We start from the raw sequence: 24,295 nt of genomic DNA, 5'->3' as shown, positions 1-24,295 counted from the left end.
GAATTAAAGCAGCATTTAGCTGTATAGTGAAACAGAAGAAACTTTTCTGTGTTCATTGAAGCAATACAAAATATCAGAAAAAGGGTTTTTACACGCTGTTTGAGGGCAAGTAGGTCTCAATTTCACGCTCACTTCAAACGATGACATGAGTAATCATGGGTCCAGGCTTGTTATGCAGGCTGTTGCGTAACGGTCTGGGACCCGTCCTGGTTCGGCCAGAAATGACAAATGATTTTGTTCTGGGAGAATCATGTTGGTTCCTCTGAGCTGATTTCAAGTGTTGTAAGGTACTGAGCAACTTCAAAATAAGTCCCACTAATCCTGAGCTGATACAGTCCTGAAAGGTGGTGGTCATCTGGATAGCTTAATTTTGTATTTATTTATTCATGTTTAACTCATGGACAAAAATAGATACACACCTTTGGCTGACTTGTGTCTAAAGATATTTCTTCTGTCTCTTCTGCTTCACACATTTGAAATGAAATAAAACAAAATATATGGAGTTAAAGTGAAAACTACACCAAAAATATTCATCTGCTTCTTGAAATTGGGCTTTTTTTTTTTTTAAAGAAAAAAACTACAAATAGGGTCTAATGCATAATTTCACTGTGAATATAAAACAAGTAAATGTGTTTTCCAGACGGTTCTTGGCTCTTGACTCTTTTCTCAATCCATTGTACTGTAAACATTGTCAGAATCAATCAGAAATGTAGCTCAAACAACATTCTCCAAAGGCAAGCGGCTCTATGCATAATGCACTCATTTCTCATCTAATGGTATGACTTGCCAGTGACCTTCATTAATAAAACATGGCTGGCTGTCGAGAAAGCCATCTGTGTCTCTCAGCACACACTGCCCACGTAAAGGTGTTATTCACTCTAATCCCCAAAAAACTTCATTCTAAATCACTGTATGTTTTAATCTTTGCTGCAAGAAACACTGTTGAGCACTGTTCTAATTTCTTTTGTCCTGATTTTAATGAAAGATATGCTGAGATTTGTTCATAAACATAACAAAATGGTTACTTAAATTAGAGGTATTACAACAACAAAAAAACTTTTTTTTTTTTTTTTTTTTAGTCCAATGCTTGAAAAATGTGCTTGTTATGTGGGTGAGTGCGCATGTGTGCATGCAGGTCTTAGTTTATATGAGAGTTTATATGCTACAGTTAATGAATCCCAAATAAAAAAGAACATCTTGTCTGTGAAATTCACATATTAAGGTTGTCACTATTATTTTTACCCAATTCTCTCAAGTCTTACACGGTATACTGCCTTCTGTTTTCCTATCTGAGCACGAGGTGGAGGAGATGATGAGAGCAGGGATACTAATAGGTGACCTCATCATGTTCATGGCCTGCCATCAGGAACCTGTTACGGGCCAGTGAGCACTGAGCTGCACAGGAGGAGAAGGAGGAGGAGGAGGAGGAGAGCTACTTGTAGAGCAATGGCACCATTAAATGTTCCTCATAAAATGTATATATCTCCTGGTGTTTGGTCTTTACTTTTTAAAGCACATGAAATTTGACTGTAAGAAAATATCATGGCATTAGAGTAGGCCTAAAGGTTTTTTTTTTTATTATTATTAATCAAGAAAACATAAGATTAAAGCTGACTCCCATATTTCATATGGTTATGTATTGAATTGTTAAATAATCTGTTATTTGATCCAAAGAAACCACATTCAGCGCAACAAAATATTTCCATTAAAATAAATGAATCAGGTTGTTACGTGAGAAGCAGGAACATATCCCTCTAAATGGCAACAAAAAAAGTTCCACAACAAATGATCTTGGAAGTGGTTTGTTAAAAGCAAAAAATGAGGAAAACAAGTGATGTGGGCCCAGAAAACAGGTCACTTATAGTTTATTTGCACAAAGAAACTTGGTCACTCAATTTGTCAGATCAGCAAAAATCTTGCAGTTTGGTAAATTGTCAAAAAGTTCAAAAACAGACTCATGACTCAATAGGAGGCACAGAGGCAAATTTAAAAAGACCCGCAGAGAACTGAAACAGCAGCAAGACTCGCTTCATAGATCAACGAGTTTACAGATCATCAATCAATGAATCAATGAATGAATGCAAACAACAAAACAGCTGCTATTGAATTTGCGTGTGTTTGGATCCAAGTTCGACCTTCAAAAACCTGATGGGAGAAAGTTTGTGTGGACGAAACCAAATGAAGAATTTCAACCAGATCGGACTAAATGTAAGACAAAGCCTGGTTTAGAGGATTTTTTTTTTTTTTTTTTTTTTTTGTCAGGATAATTATCCAAATCATAGCGGCCTGTTGAAAAAATATGTTGCCTGGGAGATAATCAAAGTCTTAGAAAGGTCCTTTCAGAGCACCCTCACCTAAATCCTTTGGAGCACCCGAGGGATGCAAGAAGATCAGCTTGTCGATTCTAATGCGCATGAACTAAATGCTTTGCAGGCCGAGACATGGGAGGAAACTTTCACCTCAGCAATCACAGACGATACAAAGAATGAGCCAGTTCAGAGTAGATACGGCATGGTTTTGTAGGCATGAAGAATAAACATGCATGTATGTTTTTTGGTTCAGCCCGGCGCATTTTACTTGCTAATAACAGAAATGTGCGATCGCCCTCTTATTGCTTTGTCATTAGTGTAAAAGCAGGCATTAGAGAATTAGTGGACAACCCAACAAATACCCAGAGATGTATAAATACGACACCGGTTCCCAGTAAACTGACCACTGACACACCAACAGACAGACAGCTCACCGAGGCCGGCGGCACGCGAAGCTCTTATAACCCACACATGAACACAACGCGAACCCTCTTAGTCCAAACAAGTGATGTTGAAAAAAAAGGTCTTCTCAGAGTCACGTCGGTATTTTGGGTAACGTGAATCCAGCCTGCGCTGTGACTTGAGCATTTAATTTCCTCCAGGACCAGTGAGCACTAACCCTGTGCAAACACCACGTAAATCAGCCCTGGGTGGGGGGATGGGGGGGGGGGGTCCGACAGAGGAACAAAGTCAGTGAACAAAAGTCAGTGAGTGAAAACGCGTCTACAGTCAGAGAAAGAGGAGAGAGAGAGAGAGAGAGAGAGAGAAAGGGCAGACAATGAGATCGGGTTTCGGGAGGTCCGGCTGCGCCTGCGGTCGGTCTGGGCCGCTCTAAATTTAACTGCGTGTGTTTGGGAGACCTCAGACCGGGCCGCGTGAGGACCGAAACGGCAGCGGTGGTCGGGGTGCGGCCGGGTCGGACCCGCCTCTCGCACACTGCGGGACGTTTTACGGCGTCCGTGAACTGTTAACACGGCGGGTTATAAACCCAGCGCTTCCTAAACCCCTAAATGGGGGGGGGGGGGGGCGAAAGTCGCGCCTGTGACCCCGGCGTCCCCGACCTCGCCGTGACTCTTAGCAACGCACAGACGCTCCAAGCCTTAAGTGTGGCTGAATGTCATGGATCCTTTTTGGGGGTCGAAGGTCAATGCGGTAGATGTCTGCATTGTCTTACTAACATGCTTAACTGCTGTTTTGCAGGTGTAATGTTCACCATGTTCACCATCTTAGTTTGGCACGTTAACATGAACTAATTAGCATTAAGAGATGACCAAAGGCATTGCGAGGTCGAGGGGGACGTAAATGTCGAGGCATGTCACTCAAAACCACAAATGTAAAAGCCTCATAGAGGCGGTGAAAGGACATTTCAGGCAATAATCATCAGACTTAGACGGATACACTTATGGGAACCGTCTGTATCACAGTTCATGGCAATCCCCATCCGCTCAATTTGACAGACCAGACCTCAGTTTAAGGCGATGAATTTAACAGCAACGTACCTCTTCATGAATGTGCATCTCTGTTACCGTGTGTATAACCCAAGGATTGTTTCACTGTTAACAGCTTTGCATGGTCTTCTACTCTGGGTGCACCACAAATCAAATTTCATTCACCTCTTTTGTATGAGGCTGGTAGCAGAAACCTCAAAGACAGATCCCCTGAACAGATTAAACCACAGTCTGCTTGGCGAGACCAGATGCACATGGAACAAATACTTGCTTGGTCAACGGACTGATTTTGTTCAGTTCATCAGAATAAATGTTTGCTGTTGCGACAGGAAACAGTCCTAAAAGCTACAGTTCATCACTCAGGGCAAGAAATGTTGTGGGTCACTCATCAAGAGAATTAGTCTTCCTGCACAGTTTAGTCGGTTGTACAGGATGTGCAGACACTAATTGAATCTCTGTAGTGAACGCAGTCGGGGCAGGGCAGCCTTCAGTGGTCCTGGTGGGATTTCTGAAGTGCTCTTTCTGTATCTGTGCACAAGCAGGAAGCACATCGAATACTAAACTGTATCTGAAGGCCACCTAGTGCGTAACGTACGAAGGAGCACTCCATTCAGCACGAGGGGTGTGTAAGTGACTTTGTCCTTCAAAATTTAAGCCAATTTTCGTGACTACGTACCTGCGAGGACTCAACCTAACGAACCAATCCCTGTCGGGCAGCTCTGGGCTGGCACAAATAAGGCTTGAAACCCGATCAGTTACCGTGGCAACCCAATTTCCATCCTGCCCCAGCCAATGTGAGCATTCGGAATCCCGTTAGCTAAGATATAGCCAAGTATGTCACATTTACTTTCCATTTCCAGAAAGATACAAGTTATTGGGAAAATGTACTAATATTATAAATACAATACCAACTTGAAAAAAAAGTTTGACCTTTCGCTGTCCGTTCAGAAACTTTTCCAGCTCAGTGTTTTGTTTTTACACAACGAAATATTGGCCAACACAGACACAAACACCTTTCCTGGTTCTGGAAAAAAGGAGTGAAGGCATCAGCTCTGCTCATTAGGTCCTCAAAGATTAAACATGTTGTACACTGCCCCATCCACAGATCCACAGGTCCATTCCTGTTTTACTCCTTCTGCTCTCCTCTGCACGCAGTAACCTTAACATAACATCTTAATTTAATGGGATCAACCGTCATTTTTCTCTCACTGAAGTCAATACGGTGGGAGAGTAAAAACAAGCCAGGCACAACAGTGCGTGAAAATGGATAATTGCATCTAAATCCATGGAATCAGATGGTTTAATGAGTTGAATTACATTTTCCTACGGGGTTATAGTGACAATGGTTGAGAGACAATCAAAATTCTGGTTCAGTGCACATGAGCCATAAACTGCACGTTAACTTTACAAAAGTTAATTAGTCATGATCATGGTTCTTTTTGTCATGTCACAGGTCTAGTTATGTAATAGTGATTAAACACAAGCTCACATGCTTTTTTTTACGGGCCATGCATTTTATGTTATATTGATGAGTCAGATATTTTCTGCACGTAGTTTGGTCGTATACAGACTGGCTGCTGCAGGAAAACATAGCTGCAAAGACAACAGAGAGCACGCAAACACTCTCAGTCAGGACACATGAAGGTCAAACTCCATTTTCTTTATTGAAGTACTTAGAAATAAACATGTTAATGCAATAAAGGAATATGTTTTTCTAAAAGATGGCTGGGAAAAAGAACGTGGATCTATATCCTGTTAGCAAATTACAACCCTGTCAGTCTCTTCTCTGAGAAAAAACAGCTGACTAATGATAACCCTCTAAATCCAATGCACTGCAGAAAGATCTATTAGTGTATAAATGTTCTCGCATTATGTGGCACATGTACGTATGTGTACGTTGGGATTAAGTTCTCAATTTTCATTGAGCAATTTTCTTATGAATACTTGCTCTTGCAATAACATCATTTCATATGAATGCAGTATATTTGAATTTGACTTTTTACAATCTTAAAGGAAGAGCCAACCACAGTTTCACAGTTTAGTTCGGTATTCATAATGAGTACAACATTTGTGTGATGTGTTCTGTGACTCTAGCAGTTGCTTCCAAAAGAATGAAAAAAAAAGAAGAAAAAAAAACCTCACACTAGAAGAAACTTGACGTTTCAGTCTCTCTTATGAAACACCAAACTTTAAGACCTGCAGTACTCCTTACATGCGGGTATTCTTGGTATTCCTTTCGTATACCCTGTTAAGCGTTTGCCGCTGTTACTTTCCATGCTTCCTACAGAGCGTGTGATTAAGCTGTCACAGAACAAATACCGACTGGTGACTCTAAACAATTTGTGCTTGGGACTAGACCAGAATTTTAATTGTACTCTGCTCTGGACTGCCAAGGTGCCCTCACTCTGTCTCCAATTCCCCCCCTCCCCCCTCCTCTTCTGCCCCCTTTTTGACGCTCTCTCTCTCTCTCTCTCTCTCTCCCAGTGTGACGATGAAGCTGCTGTATACTCACCCTCATTAGACTATTTCGCCATCAGCAGGCACAAACCGGTCAGTAAACACACATTCTGCAGCGAAGCTTTTTCATTACAGTTGGAGACAATGCGGCGCTTCAGCTGCAGTTTACACAATGACCCCAAAGCTTACAAATCAATTCCCACATACTGCACACATCGATCCACACTTAAGGATCTGCAGGAGGATTTTGTCCATCTGTAATCAAAAACTTGAGCTGATCACACGAGACAACATAAACTGAGCTGAAAGTGCTGCTCTCTTAATCGGCATCGAAGGTGAAATGCGCTCGACCCAAAACTTTGACAGTTTTCATTTTTTCAGCTTCTGTTTTCACTGCAGCTCATATGTGCGCATGTTGACTCATTACTTCCACAACATGCTGAGGTCATGGTTTCAGTCCCGAACTTGATACAAAGCAGCCATGACGGTCGCGTTCCACAGCGCTCGCAATGAGCCTGTGCACGAACACATCCCGAGGACAGAAACCAAACCACCCTCTGTCTTTACAGAGACCCCAAAACAAACACACACACACACGCACGCCTGTGATACGTATGCGTTCATGCACAGCCAGTACCTGCTGCTTACATAAAAAAACCCACCGATACGTTCCCATGCTTTTGTGTCCATGATTCAAAATTTGCATTATTGTTGCAAGAGGCTGAGTATTACAACAAGCAGCTCCTGGGACCAGTGTATTCCTTCCGGTGTTACATCTCGTTAACAGTTCTTTTGGATTTTTCAGTTATTATGTCCAACATTAGAGCCAAATTCATTTGCTGCATGAAGTTCAGATGCTTGAAAAACTCTTGAGGTGAGTTCGTTTTATGTTCCCGTAATGATTTTCTCAGATCTCTCTGTGCCACGCGTCCACGAAGTCGCCTCCTGCTGTCAGCCCCCTGAGTCAGTTTCTGTGAGTCAATAACACAACAGGACGTGTCTGCAAGATGGGGGTGGCTGCAGAGTCCGGTTACAGTGCTTAAAATTTGAAGTACACATCGAAAAAGAAAAACCTGGCAACGTTTTCTGCCGTGGAAATGCTGTGGATAGAAGCCTTTCCACTGAACATCCTGTGGCGATTCTTGAGCATTTTATTTGACCAAATATATCAGAATTACCCATCTAAGTCTTGTTCTGGATGACTTTGTGCACACGTACATTATATACTGGGATACCATAGAAAGAACACACACTGCAAGGAGCAGATGGTATTTTCCCTGTCTGATTATTGACAGGTTTCAGTTAATGGTGCAGGTCATAAGTGACAGCATAAATGCTCTTTGTCAATGAATCTCCTAACAGGGTTTCTAACACAATCCATTACTGGTGTCCGATAGCAACAAATTGATCGCACTCCAATTAGACACGAGTTATACACTCAGGGTGAATTCTCAGCTGTTACTCTTTTAATGGTTTATTTGTAACCACATTAGTATTGTTTGGTATTGGAGCTATATGTTGTAATAGTGCAGTAGCTGTGTTGCATTCTCGCTTTCCTTCACTCGTACGCTCACCTCTCCCACTGCTCAGCTCTCCAAATTCTCACAGTGCACGTTATCGAACCAGATCTCTGCCCTCTGTGTCGCCGATAAAGAGCAAACACACAAGTATCGTCTGCAGCTGTTCAAATATTGTGACATGTGATCTCTGGCTGCCACAAAGAGCGCTTGTAATGAGCGGCCGGGACACAAAGACTAGGTGGGAGGGGGGGGTCAGGGAGCTCATCGCTAAGGCCTGTCCCCAACTCTCGGCACATGCACAAACACACAGCAGTGTATTTATTGTGCATTCTGCTGCACCTCATGCAAAGTTGTTGCCCCTTATCCTCTGAGAATTAGAAAAAGAAAGTCGTCACACTAAGTGTCTGCTACTGTTTAAAGTTTACCACCCACATTAATCACATAAATATAAATGAGGAGATCAGAGGAGCAGCATTATCCGCATAAACCATATGTTGGATAAACATGACACTGAGCGAACAGACATCTTATCAAAGGAAGGCAGAGTAATGGAAATCCTTATCTTCTGAAAGAACAAAACTCCTTTTGTTCTGCTGTTTGTCCTGCATTGTCACTCCTTGACAAGACATTCAGAGCCATTTATTCATCCCGCTGCCAACGCTTGTGTTCTGTGCTCTTTGCAGCTTCTATCACACCCATAGATGAGGATCAATGAGACAAAGCCTCAGTCTTTATAAGCCCCTCTCACACCATTTCGGAGTCAGGCATTAAGTCCTTCCTTCATCACCTATAACTGATACTGAGAATCAGAAGGGATTATTTGGGGGTTCCACTTATTAATATCGGGACGGGTGCTTTAACGTGGTCAACAGTTAGGATTAATAGAGCTGAACCGACAGAAACTCAAATTTCACCAGCAAAAGACTCCGGTGAGCTCAGAGCAGTATTGATGGAGGCTGACACATGACCTGTGGAGATGCAGCGCAACAGGACTTTAGCCCAAAAGCAACTTAGTGAGGCTGTAAACTTAAAATACAGCATTGTTTCGAGCTAAATGTCAATATCACTATTCAATTTAGCATGCTAGCGTGCCAGTGTTTGCTAATCAGGATTCATTTGGCAGGTTTTTTTTACTCATAAAATAAATGAAAGTTTTGACTCAATAGTGGCACCAGATTAAAAGATGCGGGATCGTCAGTGTTACAATTCATACAGGAGAACATGAATGTCAGTGCAAAATATCTCTGATCTTTCCCAATTGTAGTAGAGATATTTTACTCAAAACCACGTGTCAAACTCAAAGTGGGGAAAGAGGAAAAAATCAGGTGATCCTCAAACACATTAAGTCATCCGCTAGAAACAATAACCATTTGTATGGAGTGATAGGTCGACGGGGCCATCGCTGGAGCCAAAAGTAACACAATGAAGACTGCTTACACACAAGAAAGACGAGCAATCCAGTTTTTTGGATAAACAATTTATACGTGTAGTGGTTACAATAAAAAGCTAAGAGACTTTAATTAAAATACTTCCCAGTTTAATTTCATTCAAAGTTCATTTAATCATGAAACTTCCAGACTCTTGCATTATGAACCCACAAAAAGAAAAAAACAAAACATGTACTGTATATGATGATTAATGTTACTTACACTTCAGAATGTAGTTTTAAAACCTTTTGGCAGGATTACAACACAAATATCTCTGATTGGAATAAGCGACTGTTTAAACTTTAAACGATTCTACGTGTAGTAAAAGCGACAATGCGAACAATGTCACAGCCAAACGTATCTAACGGGAAAATGAAAAACAGATCAGCGGAGCATGCAACCTTTTAATTACAGTAAAAAAAAAAAAAAAAAAGAAGAGAGAATCACGTCAGAGTCCAGCTATTCTGATAATCCCAGAGCTGAGGCATGACCTCATTGAAGAGGCCTTGTAGGGTGTATGTCATGTTCGCTTTTCTTCCTGGCCTGATGAGGCTCCACAGACTTGGCTCCACACGCAGCACGAAGGTATGAAATAATAGCTGGATCTGAGGAACCTCTGGCACATTTGGGTTACAGCAGTGTTTCTGGTTAAAAACTAAATGTGACTCAGTGAGACTGGAAACAAGCAAGTTTGTATGAGAAGCTAATTATTGGAGATAGAAGATTTACAGGCTTGCTTGTTATATTGCGATACATCTTCCTGTCAAACTGCATTTCCGTGACATTATGTTTGAAAGCAGGGTCTTTTCAAGAAGACAAATAAGACAAAACAAAAGCAGTTTCTACCGAAAAAAAAAATCTTCTCCTAAATTAAGATAAGTATAGTTTGAAATATATGATGCCTTCTACTCTGAAATAAGGGTTGGCGTGAAGGTAAAGCAAATAATGAGTCATAATTATGGCTATGAGTCATCTTAAATCCACAGCACAGTGATCTACTGTACCGTACACTACCGCACAAAAGTAGAGAACAGCAACTACAAAAGCAGCAAAGCTGAGAAAAAATAAGTTTTTGTTTTGTTTTCAAGAGGGTTAGTTACCATGTTCAGGCTTCATACTGTGCTTTTATTTAGAAGGAAAAAAAAAAAACACAACACAACAGCTACAGGAGGGCAAACTGATGGAAATGAATCGTATGAGTCATATGAATTTTAAAAAGCTTCAGTAGGTGGACATTATATTGGCATCCATGTGTACAATGCCAAGTTTTGCAAGTCGTATCCCTCGACTGTGGATTTCTGTTTAACTGAGACTTGAACCTTGAAGATGTAAATGAGTGAATCACATTTGGCTCGCTGCTCTGTCCTGACATCTTCTCTGACCTCTGACCTCAAGTCTGTACTCCCCCTCATCTCTGAGTGGAGCTTATCATCAGGAGAGGAAGGGAGAGGTTTCTATTATCACCTCTTAAACAAACTCCACCCCCTCCAGTCAAAAGAAGAATTCCACTGAGTCATTTTAACATTTACAGTGAGTCAGCAAAGAAGCCAAAATTACACGACAGCAATAGATTTCCCTTTACTTTAAGTTAGTATACTTCACCTATCAAACAGAGGCAGCGCTGGCATGCAGCTCGTTTGAATGCACAAGAACATAATTACAGAGTACACGACTTGTATACAAGCTGGATGTCACCCAAAAGAACAACACTCCTCTTAACTGGGGCAGGCATCCCATAATTTTATCATCCAGTGAGGGTGTGGAGCGTCAAGTCGGGTAAGTCTAAATCCCCGAGTCAGCCTTTCTGTGGTGTCATTTGAAGGGTTACCGTGGTAACTGTGCGCTCTTGGACAGTGGTCCCGTCAGCAGCTCGTCTCCGTGCGGCTGTTTTTACAGCAGCTGTGGCTGCTATGATTTGTGAAACCGTATATGATCTTCTTCTCTAACCTTTAGAGAGACAAAAAAAAAAAAAAAAAAAAAAAAAAGCGGCCTCAGACAGATGTAGACGCAGACAAATTTCAGAGAGGTCACGTGTCACCTCGTTAATTAAAGGTCCCATTTTTTCATTAATTCAGATTTCTGTTTCTTTTTTTTTTTTTATTATGAAGCAAGTCTGGGTGATTTAGAAATACTGTGAAAGTGTCAAAACGCTCAGCTGGGAGAAATGCACATTATTCGGCACCTGCGCCGTTTGGATTTTCCTAAATTTGTGATGTCACAAACTCTCCCTCATATCATAGGTCTGCCCTCAGCGGAGCTCGCTCACCAACCTCTTGTGGCTGAAAGAAAACAGTGAGCAGTTGTTCAATTGCCAAACTAGAAACCCTTAAGAACAAAGAAAACCTGTGATTGGCCTGGGCATGCATCACACAGCCAATCAGAAGAGAGGGTCATTGATATCAACGCACCTTAAACGGACACAAAACCTCCTGTTCTCGGTAGAGCTCCAGAAAGAAGCTTAAGAGAGACAAAAACTATACTAAAAGTGTTTTTGGGAAATTAAACCACACATCCATCTTCTTATGGATACCAATCCTGCAAATAAAACACTGGAGAAGTGTAAAATAAGGGACCTTTAAAGACTAATATGGGACAAGCTGAAGCAGGTAAGGCTGTACTTCAATGCACAGCTCCGTGCTGTAGCCTGAAATGAACCCAGTGTCCCACGTGTGGGAAAAAAAAACCTGCTGGAGGCGAGAATCAAAAAACAACAAAAAAGAGCCCAGCCACACCCAGAGTACCCAACCACACTGAATAGGACTTCACACAGAATACATCTGTGGCAAAGATGATTCCCACAGTCCATGTGGCAAGTTGGCCGCAGCTCAAGCGGTTCAAGGAGGTACAGAGATATGGATTATGAAAATGGCAGGAACATTTATTCTCTGTACGGTCCCTCCTCTTCTCCCGCCGAGGACCGCTCACGGTCAGCTCTCCGTCCGTCCGTCAGATGTTGAGCCCGCATGAGCGCCCAGCTGGAATTCCCACCCTGTCAGACGGCCTTTCTTTAATCTAATACTCCGCCGGAGCTCTTCGTCTACACAGTGCACATCTCCACAACGACGCTGTACCCTGACAAAGTTTATGCGCAAGTAAACCAGTCCGTTGTGTAATTTTGGATCGTTACTAGGTTACATGAATGTTTGTTTAGCACTGTTGTGATGAAGAATCCCCGTCCAAGAAGCAGAGCGGGGCACAAAAGTCAGACGACACTGAAAACAAGACTTGATTTTTTTTTTTGTTGAATAAGCTGACACTATGAAGACAAATATTTTGAAGGTTAATCAAATAAAAGGGGTAAAATAATGACTTCATTCTTTCCAATTCTATTGCATATACGGATGGCAGTACTTCGCTGTCAGTGTTTTGTCAGTAGCACTTACTGATGCCTGCTGCATGTTGCGTGACTTCTACAGTTAAGTTTACAATCGGTTCCTCACGCTGACCCCGACTGTACAACGCCGCCTGGAATAATGGGTCTCGTGCGTTATATTTACTTACGCCGATATTTTTTTGGTACGCTTGTCGCTCCTAAACATCGGATTCAAATGCAAAAACAACCACTTTTCGTCGACATTTTTTTGTCGCGCATCGGCTGGCATTCGTTTTTCTCTCGGTGTCGATATCTAACCCTCCGGATTACGAGTAAAACGGAAAGTTATTTTCATCACTGCGTGACTCTTGTTGTTTTGATTGACACGCCGTCTGTCCGAAAGTTGAGTCCCGTGAGATTGGGAAGCAGAACCAAGGGGGGGGGGGGGACAGCTGCAGTGAAGACTTCGGTCCAGCTTGGACTCTCTTATCCCATCTGCGTGTGTGTGTGTGTGTGTGTGTGTGTGTGTGTGTGGACATGAATCATATGTCTGCGTGTGTGTTGCATCTATTTATGACCATTTGACCCCGTATCTTGACCCCGTGCCAGCTCCCCGTCCCCCCCGTCCTCCCCCCCCGGCCTGTGAATGTGTCGAGGCGTGTAAATCGCTCCTTCGGCTCGTCTCACAGTTCAGCGATGCCGTGTCCCGTTTTCTGCCTCTCTGCCCTCTTGAGCCTCTAATCTTTACTCTCTGCTGACCTACTTCACACACGAGACAGCCGACTCACCTGCACACGCCCATAAAGTACATGTTCAGAATGATGTAACAGGCAGACAAGAAAACACACACACACACACACACACACACACACACACACACACACACACACACACACACACACACACACCCGCAGGGAAATTCATGCTGACACTCTAGCATACCGTTTTGTTTTTTTGCGCATAGGACTAATGTTTCTGAAAAAAACATAAAAGCTTCATGTGATTAAATGTGCATTCTTAGCTTGTATTTTGTTTTTGTTTTTTTTAGTTTTTGTCCTTTTTGGTGGCGGCCCAACGAGCTAAAAACACGGCGTTATTACCTCGTAGCGTTGAATGTGGCTTATGTGCTATAAGCGAGCACTTCAACCAACACGGTCAATGCTGGGAGCTGTAAAATCCAAAAAGGCAAGCTGAATGACTTTATAATACTCTGTTGAAAGAAATAGTTGTGATATTTCTGTGCAGGTTAGTTGCAGGTTTGTCCTCTGACCTACAGTATTGTTAAAAAAAAAAATACTGATCAGAACAGCACTGTGTTTAAACGTCGATTTCACCAATTACACTTTTGTTCTGCAATCTTTGCCACATTTTTGGCGGCTTGCAATTTTGTAGAATTTCCACAGATCGCCACTTTAAAAAAAAAAAAAAAAGGCAGAAGCTCTGCTGAAGGTATTACGGCACAAAGTCACTCTTTGTAAATAAAACATACTTTTTCACTAAAAAAAAAAAGACCTTCTCACTTACAACTTAGCAACTTCTCAACTTCTCTCACCATCAAAACAAACAGCATGCAGGTGGACCAGGGAGAAACGGCAAAACAACAAGTGACCGGGGAAGAAAGGGTTGATGGGAAAATGTGGTCTTAAGGGAAGTGCATCCATTAGTAGCCTAATTCTCACGCGTCACTCTGCTCATACAGTACGTGTTCGATTACACATATTGAGTTACGACAGCCTTACAGTTCATTTTTGTTCGCACAGACGATACGTATTGAATTAATGTTATTTAAAAATAATTTAAAGCGCTTGATTTTCTTTTTTTAAAGAACACGCAGCTGATGTATTTTACATCGCGGTCCCAAACTGTTTCATGAAGCTATGTCACTTCAGGATTTATTTTGGAACTGAAGTGAAGGGATTACTCACGAGTCCTTTGTTATTACGAGATAGGAATCCCCGTGCATGTTAATAAGAAGTTAACATGGACGCCGAGTGAAACTATCTACCGGTGAAAGTAAGATTATTATAAATACGGTGGCGACTTCTAAACAAAAGAACATGCAGGCGGCAGAAAACACATCAGACAAGAAGAAGGAGATCTTTTGGAGCTGCATTTCACGGCTCTGAAGTGTAAACTACAACAGATGTGTCGTTGTCTGTTTGGAACACCACAAAGAAAAACCCCAGGATGTTTTATGCTCAAGTCATCGTTGAATTTGATCGCGGTTCATTTGTTTACCGACGTGCACGACTGTTCTCACGTGAAGCCCCGCGTGAAGTCACTGTCGTGGTTAATGGTTTTTACCAGCGTGCGTTATTGTTATAATAGTTGTCGTATCAAAAAAAAAAAAAAAAAAAAAAAAAAAATGTCTGTGGACGTTACACGTGCATTCAAACAGAAACCCGATACAGAAGTCAGAAGACACGGTCATCTGGCGTCCATATGTTTCCTGTGCAGTCCGGTGAGCACGCAGCTCATAATCAAACATTGGCCACTTTTTTTTTTTTTTTTTATTATTTAATAGCAACCTGTTATTTTTTTTTAAACTCATCTTAAAAAAAACACGTTCTTAAAATTTCTGCAACAGTTACAGTTCTACTTCCAGAGATCCTCTTGATCTTTGACAATGAAACTAGGTTGTGTTAAGGTCCAGTTCTCCTTCAACGTGTCCTCAACATTCCCCAGAGACTAATAACATTCATGCATGCTTTAAGGATCAAAGTGGAGCGCCGAACTCAAGTCCTGTAGAGTCCAAAACAAAGTCAAGTCATGACCGACTTGGGAGCAGATTGAAAAAAAAACAACAACTCAAAAACAGTGACTTCCTCTGCAGTGATGAGCTAATAAGAATTACTTCAGCTGATATCCGTACATTTTTTTTTTTTTTGCAGAGTTAATGAATACAGCAAATAAATAAAATCTGTGTTTTGAGCTTATCTGTGAATATTTTTTTTAGGAATCTTTATTCTATACTATTTAGCATTTCATATTTATGTATGCAAATACATTACAATGAAATGCTAAGTTTCTCCACGTACAAACTAACAAGTTTGGAGAACTCGTGCCAGGAAATAAGAATGTTTTGTGGTTGCAAAATGCGTTAACTCAAGGGAGGCGTTCATGACTGCAACTCTGACTGCTGACAGTTTAAAAATGTTTGGTTTTTAAATAAGGCTGCCAAAACGGAGAAAGATATATACCGTACAAATCCAAATCAAAGGAGTGATGTTTTCTCACAAAAAGCAAGATTTCTCTCTAACGACTCCTCCCGTTTTTGTTGTTGTTGTTTTTTTTACTCCTTTACCCAGCAGTGGATGCTGAACGCAGCGTTTCGCTGATGTCGGCTGATGAGCTTAGTTCAACTCCCGACTCCCAGCTCAGTGGGAACACGACTGAAATGGCAGTAACAAACCGTTCAACAGAATGGAGTTTTTCATAAATCATGCAGAGGCCCAAGATAATTGTTTGAAAAAAATTACTCAAGAGGCTTGGTTCAAAATCAAACGCATCGGACATTTATTCTTGCAAGAAGGAGCAAACACACGCCACCCGAAGAGAGGTGTCCAGCAGTGCTCCCAGATCTCCTCCGCAGGGCAGCTTTTATACAGCGTGACAAACAGCTGACAGTCCACCCCCCCCCCCCTCGGTCCCTTTGTATCTGCTTTCGTATGGTAATATTGATTAGATTTGCAGGCGATGAGATAAGGACACAGGAGAGTCGTCAATTAGATGCGGAAAGTAAAAATAAAAAGGAATCACTTGCAAATAAGACAGATAACAAAAGAGATTTTTCGGAGCCTTCTCGACAAGAAGCTTTCCGGAGCCACAATGCAAACAAGAGGAAGAGGAAAATCTTTTTTTTTTTCCATCAATAATCGACTTCAAATGCTTGAATGTTTCTTACTTTCTCATAACTCGCGTCGGGTTCGGGGCATCGTTACCCGAAAGGTTTAGGATTCTGTAGTTGCTCCACGGACGCCATCAGATAAGAGATTCAAAGTCCTGCGATCATTCAAGATGGTGTTAAGTTACGGCCTGTCCGCATCAAGTCTGCAGGGATCACAGTAATGACACTTCGTTTTGCAATTGTAATAACCTCTTCCTCGTACTTCAACAACCAAATGAACTAAATTAGAAAGAAATGACGTACGTGATAGAAAACACGGTGCGGGTTGTTTTTGTTTTTTTTGCCGTCGACCGTGAGCCACCCAAAGAGCAGCCAGACGAGACACAGTACACCCTGCGGGGTCCATCTGCTGACCAAAACACGGCTATTAAGAGAAATAATGGCTTCTGGGGATTACATGCTGATTATCGTCCGGACAGTTCACAACCACAACACAAATTCTAAAGCGCCTCTAAACATAGAAGACACACAGGGGCTGTATTTGTTGCACATGCATAAAAACACAAAGCCAACCCAGACAAACTACTGAAATTACTTCTTTTTGGGATAAGATTTCCCCCCCCCCCCTTTTCCTTCCTTCATTATCTTTACTGCTTCGTATTTACGTTTCCTTTAAATCTGCAGTTCTGTTGAAGGATTAAAAAGGTGCAACTCTTTAACTCCACACACACACACACACACACACACACACACACACACACACACACACACACACACACACTCTCTTAACAGTTGCTGGGCTGGTCCTGCCAGAGCTGGCCTGAAAACATCCAGAGGCTGAGGTCTGCAGGACAGCACTGCAGAGAGATCCAGTGTCGGCCAACGGGGATTAACGCTGTCAGAGGATCAGCTGGGGCACACCGGCTGGCTTTATGAAGTTTAACAGAATGCCACTGAACTACATGACGCCTAGAACTTTTTGCATGTACGTGGACAACACAGCACACCTCGTTTGCACATTTCTATTCATTTTGAGAGGTATAAAAGCTTTTGGACCGGAGCGAAAAGCTTTCTAAAAAAAGAACGTCTTGTTCAAACGAACCGCTCTCAAGTGCTTTCAGGATTGCTGGCGAAATAAAGACAAAAACATCCAAAAGCACGATCTTCCGTAACTTGAGGATTCATCTCATTTATTCGGAAAGGCAACAGCGGAAGAGCCCACGTCTCCTTCACACGTCACTCCACCATCTCTCTTATGCAGCACAGTGAACTTGTTTAAATGTGTCAACTTTTTCTGGCCCGGGAAGAGGAGGGGGGGGGGGGACAACAACAGTTCGGCCTGTGGAAGACGCCCGGCAGCAGCTGACAGGCAGGATCAGCATCTGAAGTCACAGCAGAGGGCAGCTGCTGTCCCAGCAAACGGGACGCTCTCCTATGAATGACAGCTATTCACCTCCCCCTGAAACATCACGAGCGCTCGCCTCCTACTCGGCGCAGCGCACAATATCACACTGTTGTCTTCCGATACAGTCGAGCCTGGTGGGGAGGGAGGGAGGGAGGGAGGGAGGGAGGGAGAGATAACCTGCGCTGTGACCTTGAGGACACCAGGGTGAAAGAGTTTGTGTCGGCAGGAGTTACCTGACGCATCTGAGGCCGCCGCTCCTGCTTCTGAACTTAGATCAAATATAGTTCTGTGTCGCAGCAGCAGTAAGTAGGGCAACACAAAGCCACCGGCAACAACAACAACAACAACAACAAAAATCATTTTCAGTCTTTACCCTTCTCTAACCTCCACTTCTCTTTCCCACAGCTGCTTGTTCATCTGCTTTGAACACAGACGATGCTGGAGGTCCATGTTTCACTCCTCTTGTTACGTCAGATGCTCACGGCGCGCACACACACGCGCACGCACGCACGCACACACACACGCACACGCACGCACGCACACACTCGCAAAAATAGAACCTTCTCCTTCTGCATCTCCAGCTCAGAAATCCACCACGCCTCCGCGTCTGGCTGCGTTTCCTCACATCAACGTCAGACAGAGAAATGAGAAAATTACCCAATTACAGGGCAAAGATAACCTGCACTGCCTGGTGGAGGAGGAGCAGGACGATGGGACAGGCTGGATGGAGGGTGGGGAGGGGGGGAGGTTGAGGGGGGGTGGTGTGTGTGTGTGCTGTTATTAAAAAGAAGCCGCAGGCGTCATCATTGCTGGATTTGTGGTCAAAAGAAGAGAAGACAAATAAATAAAAATTGGTAGCATAATGTATTGAATTCGAGAAAGAAATATAGCCTTTCAATCGCCCTGTAAAATTCACACAAACACCCGAGTGACACTCTTAAAAAGTGAAAACGGTGACATCCATCCCTCGGTGGCGGCAGAGCCAGGACGTCCCGCGGGCTCGACGTCCCGCGGTGGCCCGCCAGTGCTGCTGCTGCTGCTGCTGCTGCCATCGATTCACACTGCAGGCAGCTGCAACTCGCAAGCGGCGCAGCGCGCAAGAGGATTGCGTAACAGAAAAGAGCCCCATGGCCTGTAAACAAGGAGGGCGAGGACCACAAACTCCCGCTGCAACGACGGGCCGTGACGGCCGTGACGGCGGCGGGCTGTCGCGAAACGACTCGCTCCGTTCACCGTCACCGGACCGCAGGAATGTCATCTTCTCTCGCAGGCGGCTCGAGGAGCAAACACGTGCTCCGGTGACACAAACACACACGCGTACGGTCATGTGTACACGCGGCGCACAAATTAGTCTGCATTAAGTGCCGTCATCCCCGGGAGAAGCACCCCCCCACACACACCCCCACACCCCCCGGTTACAAAAGCAAACAGCGTCTCTTGGTTGAGAGACTCTCCCTAATTGCGTCTATAAATTCCTGAGATGTGACTCGTGTTACAGTCATACACAACACACACACGTGCAGCTACACACACACACGTGCAGCTACACGCACACACACACACACACACAACACAAAAACACACACACACTCAAGCGGATCGCAGTCTACTCACAAGTGCTTCTAAATGCTGTGCTGGGATCAGTGAACAGGAACCAAATCCTCTTCTCTCATCCGTCAAAGGATTTTCTCTCACGCTCGTGCTCCTCCGTGCTCCTCCTTCTCCTCCTCCTCCTCCTCTCCTCCGTCTTTCACCGGCAGACTGGGAAGCGAAGAGCGGCTGAAGACGCGAGAGAGATCTGCAGTGCTGAAACTCTTGTCAGTATGTTAATACCTGGATGTGCCTCCTTCTCCCCTCCCCTCCTTCCCTCTCTCCTCCCTCCCTCCCTCCCTCCCTCCCCCTTAGCGGTTTTGTCTCCCAAGGTCAGTGGGTAGAGCTGCCTGCGTGACTCCTCCCTGAGTGGACAATGCCCTCCTCCGGGCTGGACAACCCGGCAGTAATTACCATCATGATCCAGATGAACTCGTGGGTGTGCTCTTGTTGTGTTGTGCTGCGCCTCGGCGGGGTCAGAGCCGGACTCAGAGCCGGACTCAGAGCCGGACTCAGAGCCGGACTCGGCCTGCTGAGCCGAGACGGGACGAGACACGAGACGGGATTACAGTTGTGAAGTTGGGGGGGGGGGGATTAGACCCCCCCACAAGGAGAGGCAGCGAGACGGGATGGGACGCTCTTTGAAAAACTCTTGCAGAGATGATGGATGCGAGTGAATGACAACGCGGAGATGACGGCACCCCCGGTCACGCGGGGAAAACCCGCGCGTCCGCAGGGACCGAAACCTTCACCCCGCGCGTGACACAATCTATGAGACATATCCGTGGATAAATCAAACGACACGTTCACGTCAGCCCGAAATATAACACACCGTGGGGGGGGGATGTCATCTCTTTGCTGCAGCGTAATTCTCCTGTTGCCAAGAGTTTAAACATCTCGAGGACCTGCGGCAGATCAGACGCGAGGAAACAACACCGCAAGTAAAAAAAACAAAAACAAGTGACCGATTTTCAAAAAGCTTTTTTTTTTTTTTTTTTTGCTTCATCGACTAAATAAAATCGGCATTTCTCATTTTCCGGAAAAGCATTTGCTCCCGTTTCAGAGCCGCAGGACGGTAACACGTGTGTCACTGCGCGGTCTGGGAGGACCGAGTTGTGTGCGCGCAGTCCGGCGCAGTCCAACCTCCCGTGGAGTCAGCTCAGGAGATTTACTGGACATTTAGCTGCATCAGAGCCCGTGATGGGATTAGAGAGGAGAAGCATCTGACGGGACGAGGCAGAAGTCAATAATATACGAGTAGGAAGGACTCGAGGTAAAAAAAAAACAACAACAACAACAACACCGAGTTGTGGTGATTCATCAATTTCTTGCATGATTGATATTGGTGGACATGTTGCCCGTTTCCATGTAACTGTATAAACACCGGCGCCAATTTATGTCATTGCTAAACACTAATAGATACTTTTACTGGATAGAAAAACAAAGCAAGAGTGCGAGTCTTTGTTGCGCACGAGGGGCGTTTTCTTGTCGTGTGCTGACACCCGCTGGTTGTTTTTGGTAACTACAACATGTGTTTGATATCGCGTGAATGTGACACGAGCGCGTTCAAATGAAACTGATAAAACAGAATCAAATCTAATGTCATTCTGACTTTGTTGCTGTGCTTAAAACCCCAAAAAGACACATCAAGTGACAGATTATTTTGTATTTCAAGAATTTCGAAACAGCAAAAAAAAAAAAAATAACCCAAAAAAACCTAAAGAAATACAACAATTTAACATGCAGCGAGAATCAAAAGTAAAAGTTGGGCCAGCCAACAGATCGGTTTTTTTTTTTGTTTTGTTTTTTTACAAAGTATGAAATATAGAAAAAGAAACAAGCGGAAAAAAAAAAAAAAAGAATACAACAGAAAGCAACTGAGGATGAACACGAGGTGTAGTTACAGTACAGAACCAGCAGATGGAGGCATACGGCGTGAGAGTCATAACACAAAACCGGAACAGAAGAGGTGTAATGGTCAGCTAGAAAACGACAATGTCACCGTGACTTGGATGTTACTTCATTCATTTACAATCCGTTTGCCAAAAAATATCTGCAGACAACAGCCATGAAACATGAATGATATTTTAGACTATTTTAAAAAAAGGTATAATTTGGGCATCATTTTCTGTCCGTTGGTGCGCTTTAATCAGTTGAAGTGAGTCCAAAAGGCACAAAGCACGGTCGCTCTGGTGACATCCGTAGATCGTTTCAACTCGCTGCCAGAAGTCAAGGCTTTCGTTGGAAACATTTATCACCTGCCGCGTAAAACACTCCAAAAAAAACCCAACATATTTTCAAGCCCTGCTTTAAAAATCCATACTTTTCTCTTTTATTTATCATTTAAATAAATTAACATTTCAGGCCCCAAAACATCACAACATGTCAGGGGATTGACATGTCAAAAAAAAAAGCAAAAAAAACAAACAACAACCCTGGAATGATTTCCAACCAAGAGACATGTAAGGTGAACACGGTTACATGAGGCGAGGTCAGTCCGAAGCAATTTAAAAAGCATATAAAAATGACAACAAATACAGTACACTTTTTTTCCTGTACCAACAAAAAAAAAAGAAAAAGGCAAAGCAAACTTTGAATACTGCATGAAACAGAGAAGGTGTTCAGTATATAGTCAATACAGAAACTTGTTCAAACACAATACTGGTGTGTAACTTCCCCTAATTTACAGTTCTTCCACGTTACCTTTTAAATTCTCTTTTTACTGATTAGTCTGCGAGGAGTCTCTCTTTTTTTGGAAAACCTGAGCTGTACCAAGTAGTCTGCATACAGTGCATCGGATACCAACCAAATACCGAGTACATTCAGTACTAACTATCCATAATTGTCAAGTAGATACCATTGTATAGTTTTTATGACACACCGTTGCTCGTATCTTTAAAAACTGCGTCAGAAATTTAGTGCCGAGATTTGTATCTCGCGGTCATTTTTTTTTTTTTTTTTTTTTCCTTCTTGCTTTTCTATCCATCAATTAGCTAATAATACACACATTAAAAACAAGGTACAAGGAAAAAAAACAACAAGTAGGTACTGTAAGTTAAGAGGTCAAAAAATATCAACTCAGACTAACACTGTTCCACTGCAATAAGTAAGGAAAGAATAGGTAGTATTAATTAGTGTTGTTAGCGTGTACGGATGCCCCTTTGTGCCTGCTATCTGAACTGGCTCGCTGGCTGTGAACTACACCTTAGCTGTAGGCTCCAACAGTAGAGGTGGTCAGTTGAACTATATCACAGTGTCAAGGCATAGCATGGCTCATCATGGCAGGAAACAGGAGGTAGCACCTGATGGTAAAAAAAAAAAAAAAAAAAAAAAAGGGCCTGCACGGAAAATAAGAAACGACTCTGTGGAAGCTGAACGGAACAAAGACAGCTCTTAAAATGACGCGAGTTTCAGGGGTTATTTTTGTTTGCGAAGGCGACGACGTAAGCGTGAAAACATGATGTAGAATACCGAGTCTGAGGAAATGCAGCAAAAAAAAACAACAACAACAAAAATATCTCAAATAGGTCCACATAGGTCAAATAGGTCCCAACGTGTGGATCCACAGTAGCCAGAACCTGACATTATCCCTCCCCGATCCACAATGAGGTGCAGGACTGAAACACAGGCACGACAAGTCCACAGATGTCCTTTCCATCTCTTCTCTGGTCTGACATATACTGTTCGAGTTCTTCTTCCTTTCATAACACTGTCTCTGATTTGATCTAATTCCCCACCAACCATCCTGTTATTCATCTATTCATGAGGCCGGCTCCTTCGGGTGCCAATCTCACCGAGCCACCTCCACACTTCAGTTTAGCAGGACTATCTCTCTGCTGTACAGCTTCAGGGACTTCCATGGGAAGCATCGTCAGTTCGGACGAAGCAGGCGGGGGGTGGGGTGGGGGGGGATGGAGGTCAGTGACGCGACTGGTTCGAGCTGGAGACCGAAAGCCGCGGCTTTCAGCTGTGGTAGCTGGGAACAGCTGCCTGTTTCTGGGAGAGACGCAACAGCTCCTCCCTGATGGCCTTGATAAGGGAGGCAGAGGAGTGGGTGGGAGGAGACGTGTCCAGGGGTGCTGGGGCCGTCATGTAGCCCACCCCCGGGGCGTCCAGGTGGGAAGGGGGAGCCGTCGGCTCCCTGAGACCACTCCTGTGCATCTGGAAGATAGAGGAGGACGGGTGGTCAGGACACTCCAGGAACTGAAGGCAGGGAGGAAGGCCACACAGGAGAAAAAAAAAAAAAAGGGAGAGGGGGGGGGGGGGAAGGGAGGCAAATAGATAAAGAGAGTATCAAGTGACAGAAATAGAGAGTGCGAGAGAACTAGAGTACACCGTTATAACAACACCTCACTTTTAGAAAACTACACGTAGAAATACATGTAAAGAGAGAAGTTAAAAGCTACGCCAAACTTTGTTGTACCATGTGCCACCATTCACCAAACTTCATTTCCCAAATATCACTTCATATAGCAGATACCAACATTGTGCCGCTCCTTGTCCTGGTCGCTGGTTAAATAAAGGTTGACTAAAGTATCACCAAAATCAACATCTCACTACGTCAAGCTCAGGTTCGGGTTATGCTATGTTGTACGTGATGTCACATCACCCTACATGGCTAAGCAGAGGCAAATCTTCTTTCTGATATGTTAAAATGAATAACAATTAATTTTTACATCATGGTACTGTTATATGTACATGTAATATCTGTTATCTCTGATGAAATGACAATTTTTTTTTGTACTTGGACTACAAGTATTTGGCCCTTCAGCAAGGCTCTTGCCTACCACCAGGTGGCGCCACATGTATCACCAGTGATTTACATACTGGTATGGTGTTCTACATTATATGCTCTCATGAAAATAGTTTTTTCCTGTTGAAGATGCAAATCAGCCACAAATGCCACTAAAAAACAAACAAAACAAAACAACAAAAAAAACCACTCAAAGGATTAAGTGGACTTGTTCTTAGAATCAATT

The 24,295-nt window shown here is 43.4% G+C and overlaps 2 protein-coding genes across 17 annotated transcripts in view; both read right to left on the bottom strand.

Moving 5' to 3' along the window:
• mical3a (microtubule associated monooxygenase, calponin and LIM domain containing 3a) overlaps positions 1–19,436 on the bottom strand; it is an 85,335-nt gene extending 65,899 nt beyond the window's left edge. For 11 of the 15 annotated variants that reach the window (XM_069162047.1, XM_069162053.1, XM_069162052.1 and 8 more), the window contains exon 1: positions 19,341–19,434. The gene's annotated coding sequence lies outside the window, so the exon portion shown is untranslated. Of the gene's footprint in view, positions 1–19,340 lie in introns of all 15 variants that reach the window. The other 4 variants (XM_069162064.1, XM_069162061.1, XM_069162062.1 and 1 more) reach the window with 4 other exon arrangements.
• Positions 19,437–20,928: 1,492 nt separating this feature from the next.
• LOC138205799 (UPF0606 protein KIAA1549) overlaps positions 20,929–24,295 on the bottom strand; it is a 41,638-nt gene continuing 38,271 nt past the window's right edge. The window contains exon 21 of one of the 2 annotated variants that reach the window (XM_069162065.1): positions 20,929–23,519. In XM_069162065.1, coding sequence (XP_069018166.1) covers positions 23,280–23,519 — 240 coding nt within the window. In that variant the 3' untranslated portion in view covers positions 20,929–23,279. The remainder of the gene's footprint in view (positions 23,520–24,295) is intronic. The other variant, XM_069162066.1, reaches the window with a different exon arrangement.

The sequence above is a fragment of the Embiotoca jacksoni genome, unplaced genomic scaffold, assembly GCF_022577435.1.
Source record: "Embiotoca jacksoni isolate LCO1_2020_lvr unplaced genomic scaffold, fEmbJac1.0.p SCAF_3, whole genome shotgun sequence".
Taxonomy (NCBI): domain Eukaryota; kingdom Metazoa; phylum Chordata; class Actinopteri; family Embiotocidae; genus Embiotoca; species Embiotoca jacksoni.
The sequence above is the reverse complement of the archived record's forward strand: the minus strand, read 5'-3'. Positions and strand labels throughout refer to the sequence as shown.